The 25,342-nt window shown below is 41.4% G+C and overlaps 1 protein-coding gene across 3 annotated transcripts in view; it reads right to left on the bottom strand.

Moving 5' to 3' along the window:
• The window catches only part of LOC146364258 (plexin-A1-like), a 309,896-nt gene that overhangs the window by 8,950 nt on the left and 275,604 nt on the right, over window positions 1-25,342 (bottom strand). For all 3 annotated transcript variants that reach the window (XM_084916148.1, XM_084916150.1, XM_084916149.1), the window contains exons 22-32: window positions 20,797-20,894; window positions 20,283-20,441; window positions 18,344-18,410; window positions 13,432-13,578; window positions 12,750-12,909; window positions 11,310-11,413; window positions 11,109-11,205; window positions 7,423-7,613; window positions 4,426-4,595; window positions 3,545-3,757; window positions 194-344 (exon numbers count right to left, since the gene is read on the bottom strand). In XM_084916148.1, the coding sequence (XP_084772274.1) occupies window positions 194-344; window positions 3,545-3,757; window positions 4,426-4,595; window positions 7,423-7,613; window positions 11,109-11,205; window positions 11,310-11,413; window positions 12,750-12,909; window positions 13,432-13,578; window positions 18,344-18,410; window positions 20,283-20,441; window positions 20,797-20,894 (1,557 nt within the window). The remainder of the gene's footprint in view (window positions 1-193; window positions 345-3,544; window positions 3,758-4,425; window positions 4,596-7,422; window positions 7,614-11,108; window positions 11,206-11,309; window positions 11,414-12,749; window positions 12,910-13,431; window positions 13,579-18,343; window positions 18,411-20,282; window positions 20,442-20,796; window positions 20,895-25,342) is intronic.

Genomic DNA, 25,342 nt, shown 5'->3' with positions numbered 1-25,342 from the left:
GAGCTCATGCCTTAATGTGCATCCTTAATGGTGGTAATACCTTCCAGCTTGTACCGATGTGGACTGGTTATCAGTGTTATTGCATTAAAATGACCTCGTGGTATTAGTCAAAACAAGTAAAGGGAGGCAGAGCGCGAATAATTACAACATTCTTCCCTTCTTCTATATTTAGTGCTGGGCAGTGGGAGCTTACCTCATCTTTGTATTTGACGATGTAGGAGTAGATCTCGTGCAGCGCTGACATGCTGTTGAACTGGCTGAGGTGCAGCCGGGACTGCTCCGCTAGGTAGGCACTCATGTCCTGATCGCTGATGGCTGGCATGCGGGAGATATCGGAGTAATACCTAGACAAGAGTTCAGGCAGAGTTTCGTGTCATGCCACCTTCGTGTCCATTCACACCTTGACTTACTGCCTCGACCTAAGCTTCCCATTGAAGGATTAATGCAGCTTAATACAATTTCTTTGCTGATGGTTAGCACCTTGTTAGAGCACACATTGACCTACTTTGCCATTTAATTGAAAAATAATGAGATTAGTAAAATAAGAGACGGCTCAATTCAACTCAGTTTTATTTATATAGCACCTAAAGTCACCTAAGGGCGCCTCTGCTACAATAACCAAACAATTAGACAATCACCTATGAGCAAGCACTTCGCAACAGTGGGAAGGAAAAACTCCCTTTTGAAAGGAAGAAACCTCTGCTAGAATCAATCTCAGGGACAGGCAAGCGTCTGATGGGACCGTGGGGGTGAGGGGAACACAGAAAAACAAAGCCAAATTCAGTTTTTTCAGATGCCCACCTGCTTATGTAACTTGGGAATTGATGGCTTCGTTGTCATGGTTGATGTTAGGGCCCTGGGTCGTTCTTTCCCCCTTATGTAACAAAACTGCTTAGCATTCCCTTTGCAAGCCCCAGCTCCTGATCGGTGCATACATGTGCTCTTTATTTTGCCCTCCTCGCCTGAGTGTTTCTCCTGTCTCCCTCTTACTGCCATATTTGACTGGTTAGGGCTGTCAGACTGTCATTCAGGGCTGCTGTGATCGGTGAGTAGCCTGCTCCGTACATTCTTGCTAACTGCTACGAAAGGGTACCTGTTACTGATCCTTTTAAGTACCTCGTATGTATAATGTTCTGCAGGCTTCTTGCCTGCCAGCTTTTGATTATATAACCTGTTTGTTTAGTCCTGTCAGGGGCATTAAAACACTGGGACGCAGGGCCAGGAAGCAGCGATTAGCACACTCGCACAGTTAGTTGACTTCCTTTGTAAGATACTCACTTACAGACGTGCTATTTATTCTGTAATGTTTGTTTTCGAAAGGAAAGCCAGCGAGCCTAGCATTTCATTTCTTTTCTTTTTTAAACAGAACAGTTTGATTTGGCTCTTACATTTCAGTTCTAAGTCCAATTATATTTTATCCATCCTATCCTCTGTAAGCTTTTTGGTGACTACTTTGTGACTCTTTTATGGATATTGACGGGAACCTAGCTGGGTTTGTAACAGCTGATTCATCCTTTACTCATTCATATTTCATTAATATTTCGTTTTTGAGATGGTGGGAGGTAAAACAGGTGATGCTGTCAGTGAAACAACAACCTTAGTATTATCGACTCAGTGTTGCTGGCTGCACTGGGAGAGTGAAAGGTCCGTAGAAAGTGAGGCAGGTAAAAACACAATATATTAAGAAAACATCCCAATACTGAGCTGTACCTGGATCTGTGTGCACGATCCACATCTCGGCTATCTCAAGGTTTACTGCAGCAGGGCAGCGCTGGGAGGAGAGTATAGGTTTGGAGGCATAATGGAAGCAAGGTTCAACTGCACCCAGTTAAATCTCACCTATAAATCCTTATCTCACGCTGCCTCCAAAAGCTCTGTGGAAGCTACACTACTTCCTGCAGCATATTCAATTCAAGCTGCTCAACATAAAGAAATACACAGCGGTTTTCCCACAGATTTAGACTCTGTTCGTGACAGGAGAGTGCACATGCATTTATGTGCAGGAAAGATTTCTTAAGTATTATTATACATTATATGTTATCAGTTTCTGCACTGCAAATATTTTTACATGTCCTGACTTTGCAACAAACAACTGAGAAGACAAGCACTCGCTCTCCACAGTCTCTCATCCAGTGGATTAACTCCAGCTCCACTATTGTGGATTGTGGCCGTCTACAGCAGGCAATGCTGTGATCTGCTGCATCGGCCATCTTGGTCCTGTGAATGAACCAGCTCGAGACCTGCTGCAGGTTCAGGTTAGAGTTTGCAGTAGATCTTCAGAGCAGAACAAAGACTAGTTTATCCAGCCACAGTTCAGGATGGCAGAGATGGATTATGTCTCACCCTGGGACAAGATTCTCTGAAGAAGGAGCTGAATAATACTGAGAAACTGCCACAACAGCTACTCACTGTAGAAACATATAAAGGAGAGCACCGGGGCTAGCTCAGCTTTCAAAAGAAAAGAAATAGGATTGCCCACTAACGAACTGATTATCGATCGTGCCATTTTTTTAGATTTTAAAAAAAAAATGCTAAGTGAGATTATGAATGTACTTAGGTGGGCATTATATTTGGGCAGGTATCAAACGCTGTACTCTACCAGAATGGTGTTTGTTATCAGCCCTTCTGTTTTACCATTAGCAGTGAAAAACCTGGAAATCTAAAAAGGATTAAAAACCAACATTATATATATATATACACACACACACATATATATGTATGTAGAGGTGGTGTAATGCACGCTGCTGAGCAGCAGATAGCTGCCCCTCCCTAAGCCTGGTTCTGCTGAGGTTCCTTCCTGTTAAAAAGGAGTTTTGCCTCCCCACTGTTGCCAAGTCCGAGCTTACAGGAAATCATCTAATTCGTTTTTCTTTCTATTATTATGGGGACTTTACCTAACTAATATAATATACTAATATAAAGCACCTTAAGGTAACTGTTCTTGAGATTTGGTGCTATATAAAAAAACTAAATTGAATTGAATTCAGGTAAATTTAATTACACAAAATTTGAATGAATTGAAGGAGAAACATGAACAGAGCGCCTCTTGCCCCTAAAGTGGAACAGTAGGTGGTGCGATCACTTAAACATCCTGGAGTTGGGCAGAAGATTAAGAGGCTATGGCTGCTTTTTAGCAAAATCCAGTGAAACCTTTGTCTTCTTCTTTCTTTTTGTCTTAGAACTGATCCACATGGAGCAGCTCTCACTGTAATTTTACTCACTCTGTATAGTACACTGTATTATATAGTGATCGAGACAGCTGTAATTACTGCAGAGTGGTTTCTTTGCAGTAATTTAATCCAACTATTATGCTTTAAATGCCAGTACCAGATAAAGTTCAGCCTGTAACGTTGCTACAGTCTTACAGCTGTTTTTAGCTTAATAGTTTAATAGTGTAATTAACTTTGATTATAACGCTCCAACTCATTTTTCTCTCACAGCTCATGAGGAACTTTTAACATTTAAACTGCGGATACAAAAGGTGTCCTCCCATCAAACGTAGCTGTTCTCAAAGTCTTTGCGTTTGGGTCAAACTCTTACTCACCTCTCGACCCAGTTCTTGTAGTTGGGGATGTCTTTAGCGTAGAGAAGCTTATTTGAAGGCGAGTCTTTGCCTAGTTTGTGCTCCGATGTTGAACAGGAGTCCATGAAGGTCTGGGCCACCACGGACAGACAAGCATCTGTGATGCTGTTCTTATGAATGTCGAATACAAACTGTGGGTTCTTGATCACGTTCACCCAGAACCGGAGAGGGAGACTGGAGAGAGAGCAAGAGAATAAAACCCAAAAAAGGGTTATTTCAAAATAAAAATGTAACATCGTGTGATTAAGTGCTTTCCGTCACTAGCTTAATTCCACTTGTAGTTCTGTTTTTTTCTAATTAGTTCACTGCGTGCATTAAAGCCGGCTTTAATGCACGCAGGCAGTGCCGGGGTCCTCGGGGATCGTAGCAGCTGTGTGGCTGGAGACGAATGCTCTTCATTGCTACATAAACGCAATGATAAAAAAAAATTTATTAAATAATTTATGAATTACAAACACTGCAAATCTAGTCTGAAGATCTTATTATAGGAAGCACCCAACACAGCATTTTTTACATTTTTCTATACATTTTGCAGACTTGGATGTATCGATTTAATTCAGTGCAGCATTGTTTACAAGGATATTTACTTTGCAGGCACTGCGATTATTACTATATTTTGGCATCCATTCAAATCTCTTTGAAATGCACTTTGATTGCAGTCATTTTCAGCGAGATATAGACTCCAGCGCAAATGTCACCAGGGCCAAACGTGAAAAGCGCCTGAAGATCTCATTACGCTGGAGGTGAAATTTGATTGAACCCAGCAGGGTTACATCCGGTTTCAAGAACACTTTACATTTAAGGGGAATTAGTTTTTCAGCGGCTACAGATTTCTGACTCACCAGTTGCTCTTCCAGGTATGTCGTACATCATAGTCTGTGATGGAGTGTTTGTCAGCCTGCTCGTCCAGAAAGTCAAACATATACTTAATGGCCAGGGGCAACGCGCTACCTCTGTGGGCTGTGCTGAAGATGGTCTCAAACAGGTCGTCCACAAACTTCTGTAACGTACCCTAAATGAAGGAAATCAGGGTGTACTTTAAAAAAGAAATGTAAGGAATATTTTAACAGTAATTGTAGCTGTAATATCAACTGTTTTAATAATTTCGAGAGGTTATTACAGACCAACAAACTGATTAAACTTCTGCTAACATAGAGGTGCTCACACTTGCTGATCAAACATCTGGCTGCTACTTTTAATTTCTATGGAAACAGTAGGGATGTACTTCGTTTTTTTTTTTATTTTTCCCAACAGTTTCACTACACTGTCGGGTTGTTTTTAGTCTATAGGCAATCACTGAAAGTCTTATTTAAATGTTGCTGTGATTCCCACAACACCGGTCAAAATGGCTTAGAGGTCTTTGATATTAATGATGATTATATACAAGCATAAGCTGCACTCTTATGTTGAACAAGCATTCTGACATTTTAGTACAGGTGGTGTTCCCATATTATGGTAATCGCTCTGACCTTTTTGATATTTCTGTCAGAACCACTTTAGTCACAAGAGGACTGTTATTTTAGTGGCTGTAATTTATATATGGAAGTGTGCCTCTGTTCTGGGACCTCCTCACCGCTCTAAACTCATACACAGAAAGCCAAAAGGCAAGGAGAGCAGTGCAGCAGTCAGTAAGCGCGAACATGACTTGAAATAGACGAGCTGGGGTGGAAGTGGTTTGCAGAGTGGGTTAATAACACTTTTCATATGAGCCATCAGCAGATCTGTATGAAGAGCTGGATCAGGTAACTCTATGCTCAATGTTTGTTTTGGGGTTTTTTTTCTAACTTTTATTGATTCTCTACATATGTGTGCAATAATTTCTTAGGATTGAAAACATTCCCACATATGCTTCCCTTTCAAATCAGCCTGACTATTAATTAGAAAGGAGGAATATCTCAGAGCTCAGGAAGCCAGCGTCAACATAAGCAGTTTCATGGCACTGTGAAGCAGAATATAATGTACCATTTCCAGCTACTTGTATCCACAGCACCTGAATGGGCCTCGAGCGTGTACATTGTTACTATGAATGGCCCCAGTGGGAATCACAGCGATAACTCTGGCTGTGAGACTTACTTGCTCTGCTGACTAAGCGCTGCAGAATCACAAACCAGAACCCCGGCTCTTGGATTTGGATAGCGCTTTCCTCCAATGACAATGCCTCAACATAATTACCTCAAATGTAGCTAAATTAATTTCCCTAACACCACATTTGTCACCCCGACTTCTCCATCTGGCAGAATCTATTACTGAGGAAATATATGTCGGGATCATATTTAGTCAGCCGCTGCAAAATGGAGCAGGAATTATTCCTGCAACGGTTGTGAATGAAAGCAGGTAGATCTGCATAGACGAGACGCCAGGGCAAACGGGTTTGGAAAGGCAGCCATAAGAGAGACAAGGACAAGATGAGCTTCTGAATTGCATTTGCTTCTCTGTTTTTTTTTCATCATGCATCGCCAAATCTTCAATCCCTCAACAAATTACTCGTCTCCTGACACCTTGTGTATCTGCCTCCCTACCCTCTGCACCACAAGCCCACCTTTTTATTAATCTGTTTTTTCTTATTACCACTGGAAATTGAAAAGCCAGCTTGCTTGTAACTGCTGCCCATTGCTACATTTCCCTCCCCCCTCCTACAATTAGAAAGGAGAAGGTGAACTGAAAGACAATGAAGGAGAGGGGCAAAGACAGGCGGCCTGTTTTGTAATGCAAGATTCCAAGATGGAGGGAATGGTTACGAGTATGTTTAGCTTCACCGGTAACACATTTAGTCAGTACATTTCACTTGCTTCATTTACAATAAAGGCTTTGAAGCAATCTTGCCCAATGTAAAGACTCAGACAGAGTTATTAAGGAGAGACTACATACATGCCTACTAATTTTCTATCAAAACTCTTCTCGGAAAACAAAACCAACCACTGAAACTGCACTTCTATCAGTGTCCTGTCACTTTCCTTCCACTGGCGTACCACAAGGATGGGTGCTTGGTCCCCCTACTCTTGTCTGACGATACCCAGCTATTTGTACCTTCCTAACGAGCTGTCTCACAGCACACATCAGCCCACCCAAACACCATGATGGATGGCTACCTTCAGGTCAACTTCTCTAAGACTGAACTGGGGACCATCTGTTCAGCCCGGCGTTATGTTTTGTCTACACAGAAAGCATTTCAGCTGTGTTTCCCCCCCCCCCCGTTGTCTGTCTATTCTCTACTGGAACAGATAAGCTCCTATCTTAATAAATCCATCTGTCTGCACAGGCTGTGTAATGTCTCAGATTTTACTCTTTACTGTATCCCCAGACCCAAAGCATATTTACACTTTTGGAGTATATGTTCTTACTCGTTATGTGTGTAACAAGAGTGGCTGTATACTGGGTTCTCAGTGCCTCCAGACACTGATATAAGTATTCATCCCCTCGCCAACCCTTGTGTCCTGCGTGGGCTTGCAAAAAGCCTTCTAATTTTCTACCTTGTGGGTCTGTTCTGTGAAGTTTGAATCTGTGAATGTAGTGGGTCTTTGACCTGATCTCCTGTGATGACAAACCAATTGCTAGTTGCATAAATATTCTCATCAATGTCTGTGATGATGTAATTTGATAAAGATAAAGACCCCTCAAAGATGTGGGGACACTCTGTATTAGAAGCTTCCTCTCCTTTTAAATAGGTGAGGTGAATCACTCTGCACGAAAGAGCTGAAAATGCTGAAGAAGAGTTTTACTGTTAGGTTTTAGTGTCCCCCTGATGGTTTCAAGTGCTGTTTAAGAGGTTTTTCCACTCTGAGTAGAATCAATATATATATAAAAAAGAAGAGAGTGCTGTTTACACCCCTGCCCCTTACTTTTGTAGCCAGCAGCCTGGTCAGGTAGATCTCAGAGACCATCTTGCTTCCCCGGTCGCCCTCCCTCTGGTCTGAGTGGTCATGGTTTTTCACCAGGTGCCACAGTTTGGTTCCGCTCTCCAGATCGGGGGTGATCATGGGCGTTCGAGAACGTAGGCTGTCTGGACTACTGGCCGTCCTCAGCATACTCTCTAAATGAGACAAAAACAGAATTACTGTAGAATTACCGAAAATACTCAAAAATGGTTCAACTGACCCAGAATCTCTACCATCTGTGTCTGGTTCATTATTCATTGTGAGAGTGTCATGATTGGAATAAAGCAAGAAGAAATCTGTGACTGTTTCATGTAGGATGGGGGGAGGGAATGTGCCAGTAGGGATGGGTATCAAAAACCGGTTCTTGTTGAGAACCGGTTCCCACTGTTTCGATTCCTTGGAATTGTTTGCCATTTTTGCAAACGATTCCCTTATCGATTCCAGTCGCCCCGAATGACGTCACCACGTTGCAGAGCGTCATTTACCTGGCAGGAAACACGGCGCCTAAGCGGCTCAAACGCTAAAAAGTTTGGTCATACTTTACGAGAACGGATGACAACAGGGCAACTTGCAATACTTGCAAAGTAGATATTTAATTTAAGGGAGGAAACACTACGAATATGCAAAAACATTTGCTCACAAAACACGCGATAACCTTAAATGAATGTCGTGTTTTTAATTCTGCTCCGGACTCGTGAATCTCAACCCAGCAGCAGCGGTAACGTTTGCACGTCCTCTCCCGTTAATACGGCAGGTAAATAATCAACTAACAGTGCATATTATGTTAGCGTGATCTGCCTTATTACAAAACCTGCCATTACTGTGCATTTAGGTGACCATGATGAGAGAGACAGAGTCTGGCTGGCTCAGATGCTGGCAGTTCTCGCTGCAGTCTACCGGTAGCGTCTCCTTTCAGGCCAGGATAGACGAATGTCACCGAGCTGTGACTAAGTTTGTGGTCAAAGGCTTGCACCCATTTGCCACAGCAGATGCCCCGATTTTCGGTAAGTGAATGTGTTTAATTGTAGGCAGGGACATTACTGGATATTCTTGTGTAATTGCTACAGAATAATTTATGTTATACTTTGTTATTGCAACAGAAGAATATTTATTTTATTATTTTACATTTACAATTTTTTTCCTGGGGACCCTGTGACACCCCATTGAAAAGCCATAGGCTGGATCTCTTAAGATCTCACTGTTGGATTTGTAAGGCCATGTTACTCCTAAATTTCTATCTTGTTCAAAGAGAAGATATAAAACACAGTTCTAAGCTAATCGACCTTAGTGTTCTCCTTTTTTAAAATGAATCGATAAGAGAATCGATAAAGAATCGAATCGTTAAACAGAATCGAAAATGGAATCGGAATCGTGAAAATCTTATCAATACCCATCCCTATGTGCCAGGGAGGTAAGGTGCACAATATCTGCTGAATATCTCTTGTTTCTGGGGTAGAAAGCTGGACTGGAGAGAAGAGGTGGCGAGACCAAAGATGCTGATGTGTGTAACCATCCACATGCTTGGTGAAAGGACAGTAAGGAGTGTGGATGATAGAGGAGAAGTAAATATATGGGGAGGGTGGAGGGGGGTGACGGGAAAAAAAAAGGGGGAGTGGGCGAGCGAAATGGACGGAGAGTCAAAAAGGTCAGGAGAGAGGGGTGAAATGGAGAGTAATGGGAGTGCATGGGATAGAAGAGTGAATGAGGCTGAGTGGGATGGTGTAGAGCGCTGCTGTTGCTTTTGCCAGTGGGGTGCTGAGTGGCTTTGATTCCAAGCTCATCATGACCATTGGTGGCCAACAATTTTGCCTGTTCTAATAACACCCCGCTATATGCACACATTCATGCATGAGGCACACCAACAGGATCATAATAACAAACAAAAGGGACACAGTCAAAGAGACTTTTTAACCAAACTTTTTTTTTCACAGTGGAGCAAAATAGCTGGAGCCTTGCAGCAGTGTGAGATAGTTCACTACAAGAGAGGTTCAGAAATGAAACAGGTCCTCAATAATGCCATTCTCAAACAGTGTAGGTGTTGTGTGATGCACTGATTAAACCATTTATTTTGTTCCAAGTAGAATGAATAGAAACTGGCATATTTGCAGTGAGAAAGAATTTTTAGTTGGTACTCCCGTATTTCAGTCAATCATACATCTACTTGCATATAATATGGGCCACTTGTGCTGTTAAACCCTCGGTAATATCTATCAGCTTATCGAGTTTTGTGGTTATGTTGATTTTCTCTAGCAGATGCTGTAAAAATGCCCTGCAAAAAACACATTTCTACACCTGCCAACATGTAGCTTTGAATAGTACTGGATTTAGAAGTTAAAGGTCAAATATTTATATCAGCAGGTGAAGACTCTGAGCTGCAAGGAGGGTGAATATTGGACATGCATTCATCAGGTGGCAAGAAATATGACTCCAAGGAGACAGAATGCTGGTGTGTAAACAGGCAGCAGTTTTCTACTGCTATTTATTTGCCTTAAAAGCATAAAATACAATTTCAGATAAGGAGTCAGTTTAAACGACGTGTGGAATCCTGACAACAGTGTGTTTAAGTTAATAATATATTAACCTTTCAAACATACAAAATAGGCGTCCCACCAGGCTCCAAACTGGGACCACTTCTTTTGATGTGACGTAAAAGGGTTACATCTTGGATAAGTTGTTATGACAGCCAGGTGAAATATATGAAGTAAATACGAAGTATGAATAAATACAATGAATGCTTCATATTAAATAATAAGAAGTTTGCTGATGCTCAATAAAATAATTGTTGGGAGTTGGGCATGAATCTTTTTTAGCTTTTTCATTTTGGAATGAGGTATGCTAGAAATACAGTTTGAGAACAGCTGTCATGGGAGAGCATTGAAAATAAACACTTTGACCAGCACTATTTTTTTCTTAATGCTAGATTTGAGGGAAAAAGGACACATCTGACTTTTCCACTATTTTCAGGTCGCGCAATTGACATCAGAGTCGGCATTCAGCAGAAAAACTAGCATGTCAATTTTCCATTTCCATATAAAACACACACAAAAAACATAAAAAAATTCAAATTTTAACCTAAACATTTCATTTTTTGGCACAGGCGTTTTTGGAGAACAGCCACACTCATTTGGGGCTACAGCAGATCAGCGGCAATGATAGCAGCTGTGCATGTGTGAGGGTTAATACCCACTCAGCATCAGATGAGGGTTCAGTTTTTTTTCTCACCTCAGAGTAATTTATCCTCTAAATGGTTTAATTTTCCAGTGGAAAATACCATACTGTTGCTGGGGCTCTGTCTATCTGACTGCTACGTGTCCTCTCGCTCTCTCTCTCTATCTCTTTTTCACTCTGTCAGCTGGGGATCGAGGTGTCTACTTTAATGCCTGTCATTTATGGACTGCTTGGAAATAGCCGTGGAATAGCCTTGGCCTGCGCTGATGGCAGTGGATAAAAAGGATTGCCATTCACTCAGATGGAGGTTAAAAAAAAAAGAAGAAAAAAAAAGGACCCCAATCATGGCCATGACAAACAAAGACAAAGACTGAATGAGAGCGAGTTAGAGGCTCTGAGGGGAGGCGAGCGGTCAGAGAAATGGGGATCATTGACAGACTGATTTAAACAGGATCGAGGCACGATGGGAATGGGAGCCGTACCGTATCTGCTGAGGCTTTTGGTGAAGGTGGAGGAGTTGGAGATGTTGTAGGCAGAGTTCTGCTTTGGCACCAGGGCAATCACTGAACCATCTGTTACCTGCACAACAAAAACAATACACACACACACCACCAAAATATTCAGTGTATTACTCTTGCTGAGTAGCTGGCTCTTGACGTCTGTCCTGCTTTGTGCTCGTGTACCTGATAGTGAGCCAGCGTGTTGAGTCTTTTCCAGTCGTTGTCAATCTTAGTTGTGACATCTTCATCCTGCAGGATGATTCTGGCTATCCGACCTTGACGCCATTCTTTGAAAAGAGGAAAGCCGAGTTGATGGCAAAGAGCACAAACACAAATTGCATGTGTGTGTCATGAAACTGTGTATCACTTGCCATCATTTTGCATTTGTGTTTTTTATATTTTCAATGAAAAAGAGGTAGTTAGTAGGTTTATTAAATTTTACACTGCAAAATTACATTAAAGCAACTAACAATTGATCAAAAGCCTGTATCCAATGTGAGAAAAGTCCCTGGACTTAACATTCCCAAGAACAACAGAGAATTGATACTCTGTTGTTTGCCTCATTTCCACAGAGCAGTTTATTCTCTTTAAGCTTATTGGTTTTTCTTACTGAGTGGCTATTTGCAACATTAAAAGTCCAGATAATGATGCCGCATGCTTACTCTGCAGTATCGTGCAGCAAGTAAGCAACGTTAGCAGCAACCCGAGTCACTGAGGGAGGGGCTAAAATGAGAGCAGGGTTCTTTATGGTAAAAGTTCGAGATATTTTAATCTGTTGGATGGATAAACTGCTGTCACACCAAAAAAAATAAATAATAATTAAAGAAACACATTTTAATCAGAGAGCTGCATCAAGTAAGTTAAACTTCTTAGTTGTGAGGTATGCATACAAGAATGTGTGGGCCATACTAACTACTGAGTTAGTCATTTTAAGTTTCGGCAAAATGGACTAGCCTGCTGGATCACTTTTATTGCCATCAAACAATGTGGCATCCTTTCATTCCTAACACATCACTAAGTCCATATTGATACAGATATCAGTTTTTGCCCATTAAGATCTGATCTATGCATGTCTTTTATCCTGTCTTTCTTCTCTTACTCCAACCGTTCACAGCAGATGGCCCTGCTCCACCCTGAGCTTGGTGTTGCCGGAGGTTTCTTCCTGTTAAAAGGGAATTTTTCCTTCCCACAGTCGCCAAAGTGCTTGCTCATAGGGGGTTTTTCTCTATGTATTATTGTAGGGTCTACCTTACAATATAAAGCGCCTTGAGGTGACTGTTGTTGTAATTTGGGGCTGTATAAATAAAATTTAACTGAATGTATATTTAAATTATACATACATATATATGGGTTTATAGACTTTTTTTAATGCTTTTAAGTCATAAAAAAAGTTTTTCAGATTAACATCATGGCAATCTGGACTTAAAGGCATCGCTGAATGTAGTATGTTCATTAAAGCTAAAATGGGACAATGAGCTACAGTGCACTGATCTCTCCCGACTACTGGATTTATGCAATTCTTATTGCAGACGTCTAAACAAAATGACTGAAAAAAAACAAATTAATCTGCTTTTATTTGATTTTATCTCATTAAGCCTGCACATACAGTCCTGCATGTCTTACCCAGGTCCATATCAGAAGCCTTTGGCCTTTGCGAATAGGGGCTGCCTTTGTACACGGCATCGAGCAGCTTCTCTTTGACCTGAGTGATAGTGTCGCAGTTGAGACACTTGACTGTCACCTCCGGGGCGTTCTCATTCTCTGGATTTACACAGTGCAGCGTCTGGAAACATTTTTAAAAAAGCATAAAAATGGAAGAAAAATGGAAAAGACAAAAGAAATTAGGCTTTATCAGGAATATGTCAAGAACACTGCAAACAATGAGCACTGGTTAGTTGAATGGTGTGAACGGTTGTTCAGGTTGTCCAGCATCACTCTCACACCCAGTTTGTTTACAGCAGCTCATTTTCAAACCTGGACACATCCCTCGTCTATTTAGGCAGTTTGAGAACATAATAACTCGGCATTCGCACTTGGGAGCGGACCAAAACAACTGTAGCAGACCCCGCTGATGAGTAGGTTTGCCTGCATGTTTCCAAGCTAGATCTGAATAGTTCTGTTTTGTTAACACTGGGCAGCAAATGGGACGGTCCACGGCCAACTCCCTCCAAATGCACCGCACGCTTTAACAACCCGCATTTCAGCAGCTGACTGTTTAGACTCTCATGTGACTAAAACTTAACAAATCGAATGATTCGGTCCCGAGCAGATGAAACGGGCCTCGAGACACAGCGAGTTTACTGACCAGTGTTTTGTAGTCAATCTGTTGTCTGATGAGCTTGTCCTCACTAAGGGAGTAGCGGGCTTCTCCTGTGATGGCGTCGATGGGTCCCTTCTCCATCTGCTGCTTGATGGCACAGTAAAGCATGAAAAGAGGCTCCCCGGCACACTCCTGGCGAGAGACGAGGCAGAAACAGACGAGTTATCTGGAGATCAAACACAGCGCGATTTTTTGACTTTTATGTCAGAAACAGTCCTAAAGAGGGAAAACTGCCCAATAATTCAAAAATCCCCCCAAAATTTAAAATGAAAATAAACAAAACCCCTAACAGAACTTAATAAACACAGTGATTCAATTTAAATCTGGTTCCTAAGAACGTTTGCTACTCTGAAGACACTGGGAATACTTAAATGTGTAAATTAATAACAGCGATGCAAAATGCTGTGTGTAGTAAGGCGCTCACATAAATGAGTAAATGAGGTAAGTGTGTGTTTTTGCAAGTGTCTGGAGAGCAATTAAAAACAACAAAAACTGGGTAGAATTTACGCTCAGTGGCCACTTCATTAGATACACGTTCCCAGTAGTGGGTTGTTGGGGTTTTTTGGCCTACAGAACTGCCTCAATCCTTTGTGGCATACATTCAACATTCCTCAGAGATTTTGGCCCATGCTGACATGACAGCATCACACAGAATACATCCATGGTGGGAAATCTTCTATTCCACCAAATCCCAGACATTTGGGTTGAGTGGACTGATCAGGTGGATCATTCTGGACCTGAGATGGTTGTGTGGCACCAACAACCACGTCAAAGTCACTTTTCTTCCTCCTTCTGATGCTCTCTTTGAACTTCAGCAGTTTAGTCTACTGTGTGACTAGCTGATTAAATATTTGTGTTAATGAGCAGCTGAAAAGGTGTACCTAATGAACACTTTTGGAATCGTGACTTATCCGTTCATCTTTCAAGAAGAGGGTGACAAAATACATGAATAATTAAAGAGCTTGACGGTGAAAACTTAAAAAAAAACATGATTCATTTGCTCAAACTGGAGATGGAATATTTCTGTAACTGTGTGCAGAGTAACATCCAAGTTAATGCATCACGGACCGTGCTGACCGGCAACTGACATGGCTGGAAAACTGCGTGAAAAAGAATTCTTCACTGTCACGTTTCCCTCTCACTCCCCCCTTTATAGCCTCTCTGTCCGTGTGCGTCCGACAAAACGGCACCACGGATTTTACATTTGGTTTCCCCAGACGTTCAAATTCAGATGCAATTTTCTGTGCCGTGGTGAGCAGTCAGAGGCGATAAATTAGGTGCGGCAGCTGCTTTTCTCCCTCCTTTGTTGTCATACGGTTCTTCCCGTATTTTCTACCTCTGAATAAGGAATGCCTCAAAATGTTTACAGCGTGAAATCAAAAAAGCAACTTTTAGAGTTTCCTCAATTATGCAAAACACACATCATCATCATCATCAAAAAAAATAACTTTAGTTAAATTAGTTACTAGTGATTGAATTTGTGGCTTTCTTTAACAAATCCTGGCAATTTCTAACACTGGCAATGATCTGTAAACGAACGAGATGAAATTTCAGACCTACCCGGAATGACGTCTCAAGATGTGAAGGACACAGTGGTGTTATGTAAACATCTTTCCTTTTTTTTGTTCCAGAGGGAGGCTGAAAGCAGTGTTACGTAAATCTTTTCAGCCTTCTCTCGGAGCCGAGCTTATGCGACCAGACATAGATGTTATAAATATGTTGCCCACTCTCCGCTCCATCAAAGACACTTGCCAATCAATAGTGTCATTAGTCATCACTTGGGCCCAAGGAAAAACACTTGCGAATGAAGTAGTGGCAGTTTAGAGGAGAGAGAGAGGACACATCACAGCCAATACTCATCCTGACGAGAGTTTAATGATCGACCGCGCAGTGCTCAGGGAGACACTTCAGACTGTGTGCGCGTGTGCATCTGCTAGAGATGCATGAGGTCCAGCTGAGAGCAGGGGAAAGTACTAATTTATCCGTCTCACCTTCAAGCACACTTAACAACTTGCTTTTTCTTTCTAGCGCATGCATTCCTCCCTTGCGTCCTTTTTTCCTTCTTTTCCACCATAATAAAAATCCTCAGTTCTTTATTGTTACACCATCTTCCTTCTTTACTTTTTCATCTATTTCCCTCATATATATTCACACATTACATTGCAAAGTCCAATGTAAAAAATAAAAGGAATAGGAGGTTTGTCTTCAATACAGTGGCTAAAATGGCCATCGCCGTTCCACCTAATTGTGTTTTTTTGTGGCCACATATGTAGTACACCAAAGGTGGAGGCGAAGAGAACCGGTAGGTGTTTTAAGCAGCGTCTGCACCTTCAAACTCAAGATATGAAGGATCGTACCTATGTTTTATCATCTGAGAGGCGTCCCCTTCACCAAAGAAGCGAAAGAGACAACGGGACCTGCATCTGGATAAAATGCCACATATCAAGCCTCTTAAACTGAAGACAGAGCATTAATACATGGAAATACGAATAAACATCCTTAGTTATTCCCAATACTGTCACAATTATTTACTGTCAGCAGATTAAACATGTGACCCTCCCTTCTCCAAACAGTTGCCAACCAGCCAGCTAAAACAACAACAGCTGCTTATGTTGATTGAGCGTCAAAGTCCACCAATGCTAGATCTAGCCAACTAACAGCCACTAACAGCAGCAAAGACAGCAGCGCTTACCAACAGAAAAGTTCAGAATATCCTCAACAACTCGGATCAGCATCGCTGTCATCAGACAGAATTCGTATCAGAGTCCTATTACAAAGTTTTACAGCCTCCTCCAGAAACGAGGACACATAATAACATCTGACATAAACCGTCGACTAACTGATTGTGTACTTGAACTGGGAGGTACTTGAAATTCAATTGACGGCAATCTGTGAACTACTGACATCTAGTGGTCATATTTACCACACTGTACCTTTAAAGTCAGAAGCCCGCATCATTCTCTCAGTGTTACAAAAAGGTTTCAACAAGTACGACAGACGACAATCGTGCAAACCAGCGTGGTTCTGCAGTACTTCAATCTAAAAAAATCCACCTCAGCATGAAGGCTGTGACAAAGCAAGCTAGAATATAACCACTCTGTGTGAGCAAAGGGCCATCATGTTCTGCTTGTGCTAATGTCGCTAACGTTAGCCATGCTTTGCAAACTGATGTGACATGGAGTGTGTGGGATTTTATGCGTGGTTCCACGTTTTGGCGATATTTGGAAGACTTTTTATAGAAGGATGTGATTCATGGCATCAAACTGGTCTTAAATACACACATAATGGTTCATGCTTAACTTAGTTCATTAGCTTGTTCTAAAATTAAACTGTGGGTCAGATTTTTTGCTTCTAACTTGGGCAAATTAGGAAACTAAATTATCAGTCAGCAACATCTGTACTCTTTACTCCCAATTTTCTCAGCTTTTTTTTTAAACTTTCTTTTACAATTTTCTCCTCATTTTATTCACTTGCACTTCAAAAAATTGCTCCTGCTTCCTGTCATCCTAATCTTTCATTGCTTTCCCCTTTCTCTGCCCTCTTTTCACATCTTTGCCCTGCCTTTCTCTTTAACTCCTTGCTCCTTTCTCTTCACCTCTCTATTTTCCTAACTCCTAATTGTCACCCGCAACCTCCATTCATCTCCCCTCTCTCCGCCACCTCCGATGCCCATCTCTGACCTCTCTCTCCCCTCTTCTCTCCCTCATTCCATTGCTGCACGCTTTAAGAAGCTCGTTAGCATCTGGGCCAATTAGGTGGGCAGCTGCTAATGAGACAGAGCGAGCATACATTACAGCGTTACGCTTCGGCTTTCTGCCTCCGTTGCTCGGCCGCTGCATGCTTGTCTATGAAATTTGCCTTTACTCCGCATGCTGCCTTCATTAGGGCTGCCTAATTGTATCCTGACATTTACATTTTAGGGGTACAATGACGGCTCTGGCTGTACAGGGAGAGGAAGAGGCTCACATTCCTACATTGCATTGAATGCTGTGTATTTATTAGTTTCCAGATTTAGAGATTTTATAGAAATAAAAAAAATATTAATAATGATGACAATGAAAGCAGTTTAGGTAATTATGGTTGTTTGTTTGTTTTGTTTACAGGCTTATTCCTGTAATATTCCTGTTATTGATTAATCACAATGAGAGATTAATGCACAATTTAACACCATCTTCTACACAGTCCACCCTCTCTTTCCCAAAATTACTCAACTTTCTTTTCTGCTGTGACTCCAATAATTATCACATTGCACTCTTAATATGATTAGGATTATAATGGCATATGAGGACAGCTCCAAGTCTTCCCGTATGTAATTAAAGTGTGGAAAGGAGAAGGGGAAACCCAATGAGAAGGACGAGAGAAGCATTAAAGAAAAAAAGAAAATCGCCTCACTCGGCTGTGCAATAACGAGAGTAGGGGATGACGGACGGGAGAAGATAAAGGGAAAGGACGACGCGCGAGGACGACGCGACCGATGTCCCGCCCCCTGGTGAGGCGAACGACCTCAAGGCAGAAAGGAGACTGACAGCAGAGCAATGACAACAAGAAACGAGGCAGATGAAAGGGAGATCAGAGGAAGAGAAGATGTGAGCTAAAAGAACAACAGAAAAGATCAGTGGAGAGGATGTGTCAGCTACACGAGTAAAATTACGTGAGGGGAGAAGATCTGTGGGCTTACCAAAAGAAAAAAAAGTCATTAAAAACAGAGAAGAAAAGGGTGCTGCTTAGAGGCTTTGATGATTTACTCTTATGTGCTCTGCACTGCTGAGGGAAGAAAACATGAAGGCCAAACAAGAAAAGCTTTTAAATAAAAACACACTGAGGTAAATGGAATAAAGAATTAATATAAGTCGGGAGTGTTAAACTAAGACTATTATTGCGAGTGATCGTTCCTTACCTTTAGGAACTTATACAAGAGGAATGTGAACCAGTTGGTCAGCATCTTCTCAGCGACAGACTCGGTTCTGATGCAAACAGAGAAAAGAAGGCAGAAACACAATGCTTGTAAAGAGACGTTTAAAGGAAACAACAACAGACCAACAGAGCTCTGATATCTCTGATAAAAGAAAAGATTCTCAGCCCTCATAAACATGAAGCAATTCTTTTATTAAAGGTTTATTTATTCAAATAAGTAATCATTAAAGAAAATATACTCAGTGTAAATGAATGTCAATCGAGTTCATTTCATTTCACCAGAGTCCATTAAGTTTAACGTGTTACATTATTACATTGTGACAAAATCACATGGAAATTTTTCAAATCTGTACTGCAACTTAAGAAAACACCAGCAAACAGAAAAACGCTGCAAAAGCATGTGAAACACAACAGAAATTAAATAAAACACAATGAAAAAAACAACACGACAGAAGTGTTTTTGGGGACACAAAAATGTGACGGAACAGCTGCAGAAGTGACAGAAAGCAAAAGGATCGCAGCGAGACACGCTTCAAAGAAGAGGAGGATTCATCGCTTCGTGACGGAGATAAAAAGGTTGTTCGCATTATATAATATTGATACAGTATCGTAGATCCTATAAGCCTTTAAGATGCTTTCTGTTAGCTTTTCACTTCTGCAGCTGGTCCGTCACATTATTGTCCTCCAAAAAACTTCCATTAGTTTCATTTGTGGCATTTTTTCTGTTTCCCTTGTGTTTTTGTGCTTTGGCAGCATTTTTGTATTTGCTGTACGTTTGAACTCTCTCTTACAAAAGCAGTATTTAAGTCTGGTTGGAGTGAAGGAGCTGCTCTTGATTTCCAAAGAATTATCCGAAAAAACTGACATGGACATGAGGATTTTTGTGGTAAGTCTTTCCTAAAAACGGTTTAACGAAATAAAAGTATATCCCCGTAGACAATAGAGTGCTTATCAAATTGATTAGAGCATCTGTCACGGAAACAAGAAAACACAAATATTTGAGAAATTTGCGAAAAACTCGTTTAAAATTGAAAACTACTCAATTCACATCTTTGTACCCAAATTTGAGCCGACACACTGAAACTTCTCTGAGAAGTCAGAAATTAATCAAGCATAAAGTTTAACCGCTGAAACTGATTTTCTGTTTAAGAATGCAAGTAAATATCTGTCATTTAGCATCTTAATCAAAAATGAATCATGCGTTTTTGTAAAACAGCCCATGAACATTCGTGGATCGCAGTAGTTCTATTTCAGAATGAAAAATATCACCATTTTGATAAAGAACTTGCACATACATCTGGTACACCCAGAGAACTGCCGCTCACTGAATATTTTCTTGCTTTTGGACTGTTCTCTGCAAACCCGAGAGATGCTTGTGTGGGTAAGTCCCAGCAAATCAGCAGTTTCTCAAACTCACAATCACCTTTCCTCCACATTCTGATGCTCACTTTGAACTTCTGCAGGTCATCTCGCCCATGTCTACATGCCTAAGCGCTCTGAGCTGATCCATGTGATCAGATATTTGTGAGAATTACATGTCAGCATTAATAAAGTGGTGCGTGAGTGTATAAAGCTAGCTAACCATGACTGGTTAAAAACTACGATTTCCTGCAGGTTAAGACGTTAACCTGTGGTATTCTGCTGATTTCCAGCTTTCAGAAGGTGGACTGTCAAAACTGAACACTTAGTTCAGACATCCACAGATTTTCCTACTGTCCGTTATGCTAATATTGCTTTTCTGGAAGATGATGATGATTTTAATGAGCAAAGTGAGCAGAAATATAGATTCGGTCCATTTGCAGTCAAAGTTTGATATAAACTAATACTTAAAATGAAAAAGTAAAATTAGACAAAAGAAAACAGAAACATTAAAGAGATATCCCTTTTTAAATAATATGTTTATGCTGGCTTTACTTCCTCACCTCCTTAGCAGCAGTTTGGGATGGTTTTTGCTCTCCAGGTTTCTGTCTATCAGGTCGGATAACAGCTGTTTCAGGACCCCGGTGGCATACTCCATCTCCCCCTGCAGGGCCGTCATGATCAGAGACGCCACATTGCCTCGATCCCGCATCGAAAATGACCTACAAATACATTCAATGTTTTAAAAAAGGATCCTTTACAAGTGATAGGCCTTGTTTTTGTTTGGCCCCATCTGAATTGTTCCTTGAAATACGTACGCGCCGTTAACCTCATAGCAATTCATTTAAATATTAATGCACATTTTATCTTAATTAAACTCTGTTTAGTCATAAAACATTTGGCTAAGTGCCTTACAGTAACTGTAGAGCTCCTAAAATGTGTTACTGCTTTCATAAACATACCTTTGCTTTTCTTTTCTTTTTTTCTTGATGCATTCATGTTTGTAAAAGCACACGTTCCCACCATATTACCAAAAATGGAAGAACACATGAAATAAACGAGTAAATAATGACAAACCTCTGGGCCTCCAGGGTTCGTATGAACGTCAGCAGGAAGTGCTTCTTTGTCAGCAGCTGGCCGAACAGGGTGAGCGCCTTCTCAACATTGGCAGGGACCTGGAGACGTTGGGTGTTGTAGACAGGGTTAAAGGGCTGCTTCATGAGAGGTCACTTCAAATAATGAGGTCAGAGGTATGTGAAAGTAATAGCGGTGAGGCAAAGGCTCAGGCTTCAGGCTGCTCTGATTCCAAGACTTTTTAAAATTAGTAGATCTGTATGATATCAGTGAATATTCCTTATATGGTCCCAGAAAAACATAGCGCTGGCTGTGAGCACAGAAGCTCCCCGAACCTACTATTTAAGCCTTGTGTTGATGAGGGGCAGGCAATCAGAAAGCAGCTGGCTTAAAAGGGAAGGGGTGCTGAAACAGCTTGTTTCAGACAGTGAATGTATTCAGGGGCTATTTTTGAATTGTGAAACACTGAAAGCTGCTCTAGTAGTCCAAAAAGGAAAACATACAATCACCAATAAGCATAATAGGACTCCTTAAGCTTTGGATTCCTTAAACAATATCACAAAGGATTGCGATACGCACAGTACAAGTAATGAATCTATGACTCACTCTGAGCAAAGAGAGATTCCGAACACATCTGCAAGCAGACATATGATGAGCTCAGACTGGCTTGTTAAACAGCGAGGTAAGACTGATTGGCTACTCTCCTCTCCTGCTGTGCTGCCGTGCGGCGTGTTCCACTTCAGATGATTTCAGCGGACAATTTTGACACGATTGTCTTCTTGACATCGGGGTCTGGGGGTGTGTGCGCGTGGCTCAAAGCATCCTCCAGTTGAATATCGATAAGACGAGAATTTGAATTTACGGTCCTGAGCTTTAGCCATCTCACGCGTTATCTCTGTCTGCGATGTTAGCGGTTAAACTCTACTTGTTTGGTATAATCACACCTGCTAGTGGGCTGAATGTGTTATACTACTTAAACGCCCTTAACTGAATCTTTTAATAACCCGCTGTCACATGGGGAACTCTGGCTTTTTATCAGTTTAAGGAACTTTCTTAGAATGTTGAAAGTCTAATCAGACCAGCCTGAACCAGCTGAGCATGAGAGGGAGTCCTCTGTCAAACAGAGCGGGAGGGAAAAAATGGAGAGGAGTACAAGGAAGGATGAAGCATTAGGGCATAGCAGCATTGCGTATGTGTGTGTGTGTCAGGGTTGGGTACAGAGGTGCACCCTGCTTGTTCCACTGGCTGGCACCTGTCACTACTTATCAACAACACGCGAAACCCCCTGAAGACGCCTTTCTGACGCTCACTCGCTCCATCTTCCTCATCGCTTTAATTCTCTCTCTCGCACTTATTTTTGACTGTTTCACATCATTGGTCTCTCTCTCTCTCTCTCTCTTGTTTTAATTTCTCCCTCTCTCCTTGGTTTTGTGTGTCATCCTTGCACACACACACACACACACACATCACATCTACCACTCCCCCTCTCTCTCCTACTTTCTGTCGTCATCCTTTTGTACCACTGTAACATCTATTCTTTCTCTCCTCCGACATGCAATAATAAAGTGTCTGGGCCTCTCTGTAAAGTGCTAAATGAGATTCTCGGCCTCCAGGGTGGATGGTGAGTGCGATGTGTGCGCATGTGTGTGCGTGTTGGAAAAAAGAGGGAGTGTGAGCGAGATAGAATGAGATTAGACAGATGGAGATGCATGTACATACTGTGCAGGCAGGGTCTTCACCAATTTTTCCAAGATAGATTTAAGGTTTGCAGATTCACAAATCTGCAAGACTGTGTGTGTATGCTTGGATGTGTGTGTGTAGGTGTGTCACGTGGCTGTCAAGCTTAGGGTGAGAGCAGTCACGCAGTGCAATAAAGCTAGGAGCATTGGTTTACCCAAGTCATTGGATTACAGCGGCAACCCCTGGGGGCAATACAGACGGTTACGGAAGGAAGTCTAGACATAACAATAAAATACGTAAGCACCTTTTACCTCTGTGCCTGCCTGACACCCAAAGTTAAAGGTGTACTCACACTTTTGGGATTTTGGATTATGGAAAACGGAGTTTAAACATGTTCTGTTTGTGATGTAATCCTAAAACAATGTACAGTAAATCTAACTGTGATGAGCATACGTACACATACAAATCACACTAGGACAGCTGCTTTCAGAGAGACTGTCGGCAGGGGAAAGTTAAGTTCTTAATTTTATACAAATATAAAATTTTCCATATTCTATTGAGATCCTGGAAGCTATTGTATCCTAATATGATAATATATGCATACGGCTGATTGGTTGGTCAAACAGACTAGGCCTGTTTTTTAATGAAGAAAAATAAAATAAAACCCACAGACTGTATATAAAAGATGGATTATGCCACTGATTGTCACCCATTGAGCCAACAGATGGTATAAAAACAAATACGCAACTTCCTCGTTGGAAAAATGAAGCCAATGTGCTAGTGCCTTAAACCTGCATTCTGGCTGACCACCAGATGGCGATAGCTGTTCCAAGAAGTTGCAAAAAGACTTCTGGTTCTATAGAACCAGTGCTGTGGCACATAGGTGCACCATGAGAAATGATCAGGTGTGCCGTGGAAGATTATCCGGTTCCACCTGATTAGTACTCTAAGCGATTGGGCAGAACAATTACATTCTCCTCCACTAGAGGGCAGTACAACTACCTGCTCTAATTAAATGGGTTGTCAACTGCCAGTAAAACAGAAGAAGACAAAGAAGAAATTGCATAATAGTCATGCCATGAGACAAGGCAGTGTGTAATAGCAATAGATAAATATTTTAAAAGAAAAAGTAGTCAGTCTGACCTGAGTCCGGGACAAAATTCTGACCCAGATGAAGACCCTAGCATGCGAATGGTCAGAAGAAAGCAAAAAAAGTATAATGGAGACAACCTGAGCCAATTCCACTACACCTGGTGCGCGGGGGGAAATGATCAATATGGTCTTTGTGACATTTTTTTGGTGGTGTGCCTTGTGATTTTTCTAATGTGAAATATGTGCCGTGGCTCCAAAAGGTTGAGAAACACTGCTATAGAGGTCCATGGGATCACAGCCCTCTGCCTTAATGGTAAATGGTAAATGGCCTGTATTTGTATAGCGCTTTACTAGTCCTTAAGGACCCCAAAGCGCTTTACACATTCAGTCATCCACCCATTCACACACTGGTGATGGCAAGCTACATTGTAGCCACAGCCGCCCTGGGGCGCACTGACAGAGGTGAGGCTGCCGGACACTGGCGCCACCGGGCCCTCTGACGACCACCAGTAGGCAACGGGTGAAGTGTCTTGCCCAAGGACACAACGACCGAGACCGTCGGACCCGGTGCTCGAACCGGCAACCTTCCGATTACAAGATTACAATGTTGGTAAATGCTTTCCTGATGAGTTTATGGACTAACTTGTGGGACATGTTAAAATTAAAAAAATATAAAAATGGAGGATTATCCATGGTCTAATGACTTGTGACTGAAAAGTCATTAGTTAATGAGCAAGTCGATTCAGAGTCAGACCTGCCTATCTTCAACGGCAGAAATGCTCATCTTGAAGCTTCCTAACGGAACTTCAGAAAACAGCAGATGATGTCACTGTCCATCTTTTATACTGTGGTCTACGGTGAAATGTTGGCGAGAAGCCTCAAGCTGAGCACTTTTGTCATCAAGGTGTATTGCAATGGGAGGAGTGGCTCTCATATAGAAAACAAAGGACTCTACACACTCCTATGGCAGGAACTTGTCAATCAATATGTTCACTATAATTTAGAAATGTGAGAAAGAAAATCACAAGAAAGAATGCAGGTTTTGGCATGGCCTCACTTCCAGATCTGGACAGTCCATGAGTGAAAAATAGAAACACTGGAATATTAGCCCTTATAGTAGCAAAGTGGGTTTTCAGAAATTGCAATCTGTGTAGCGGCTCAGTTCCAATAACTGATTCCATTTTGGATCTGGTTTGCTTCCTTCAAAATACCTGGATTTATTAAGCTCTGATGAAGATAAATCTCTCATCTAACCTCACTGCCAGGGATTATAACAGTTAGCGGCTGTTAATTCCATCATGGGCATAATGAAACACATTGCTGTGTCTTAATAAAATGCTCTGTTAAGCCTAAATTGAACCAAATTTCATATATTCAAATCATATATATACAGACACACACACACACATACATATATATATATATTTAATCAACATCTATGTTAGGCTGCTCTTTCAATACAAATAACACTGGGACAAAAGAAAATGATTTTCAACCTAATTAAATTTCTGACTTGGAACTAATTTAGATTTGTTAAACTGTCTTGTTAAAGAAACACAAAGGGAAAGCAAAGAAGGAAAAAAAAAAGAAAGTAAGTACATTTCCCACTACTATATTACTGTTGTTCTAGATGCTCTAAGGACTCTGTTCGTTCAGATTTAACATTATCTGTAGTTTGTAAATACAGATTGATAGTCTGTGCTCATAGCCAAAATTGTTGCCTTTCAAAAATAACTCGGGGTGAATCACAGAAAGGAATAAAAAAAGAGATACCAAT

The sequence above is a fragment of the Perissodus microlepis genome, chromosome 20, assembly GCF_051167445.1.
Source record: "Perissodus microlepis isolate ML-2025 ecotype Zambia chromosome 20, ASM5116744v1, whole genome shotgun sequence".
Lineage (NCBI taxonomy): Eukaryota > Metazoa > Chordata > Actinopteri > Cichliformes > Cichlidae > Perissodus > Perissodus microlepis.
Note: the sequence above shows the minus strand (reverse complement) of the source record. Positions and strands in the feature narration are given on the sequence as shown.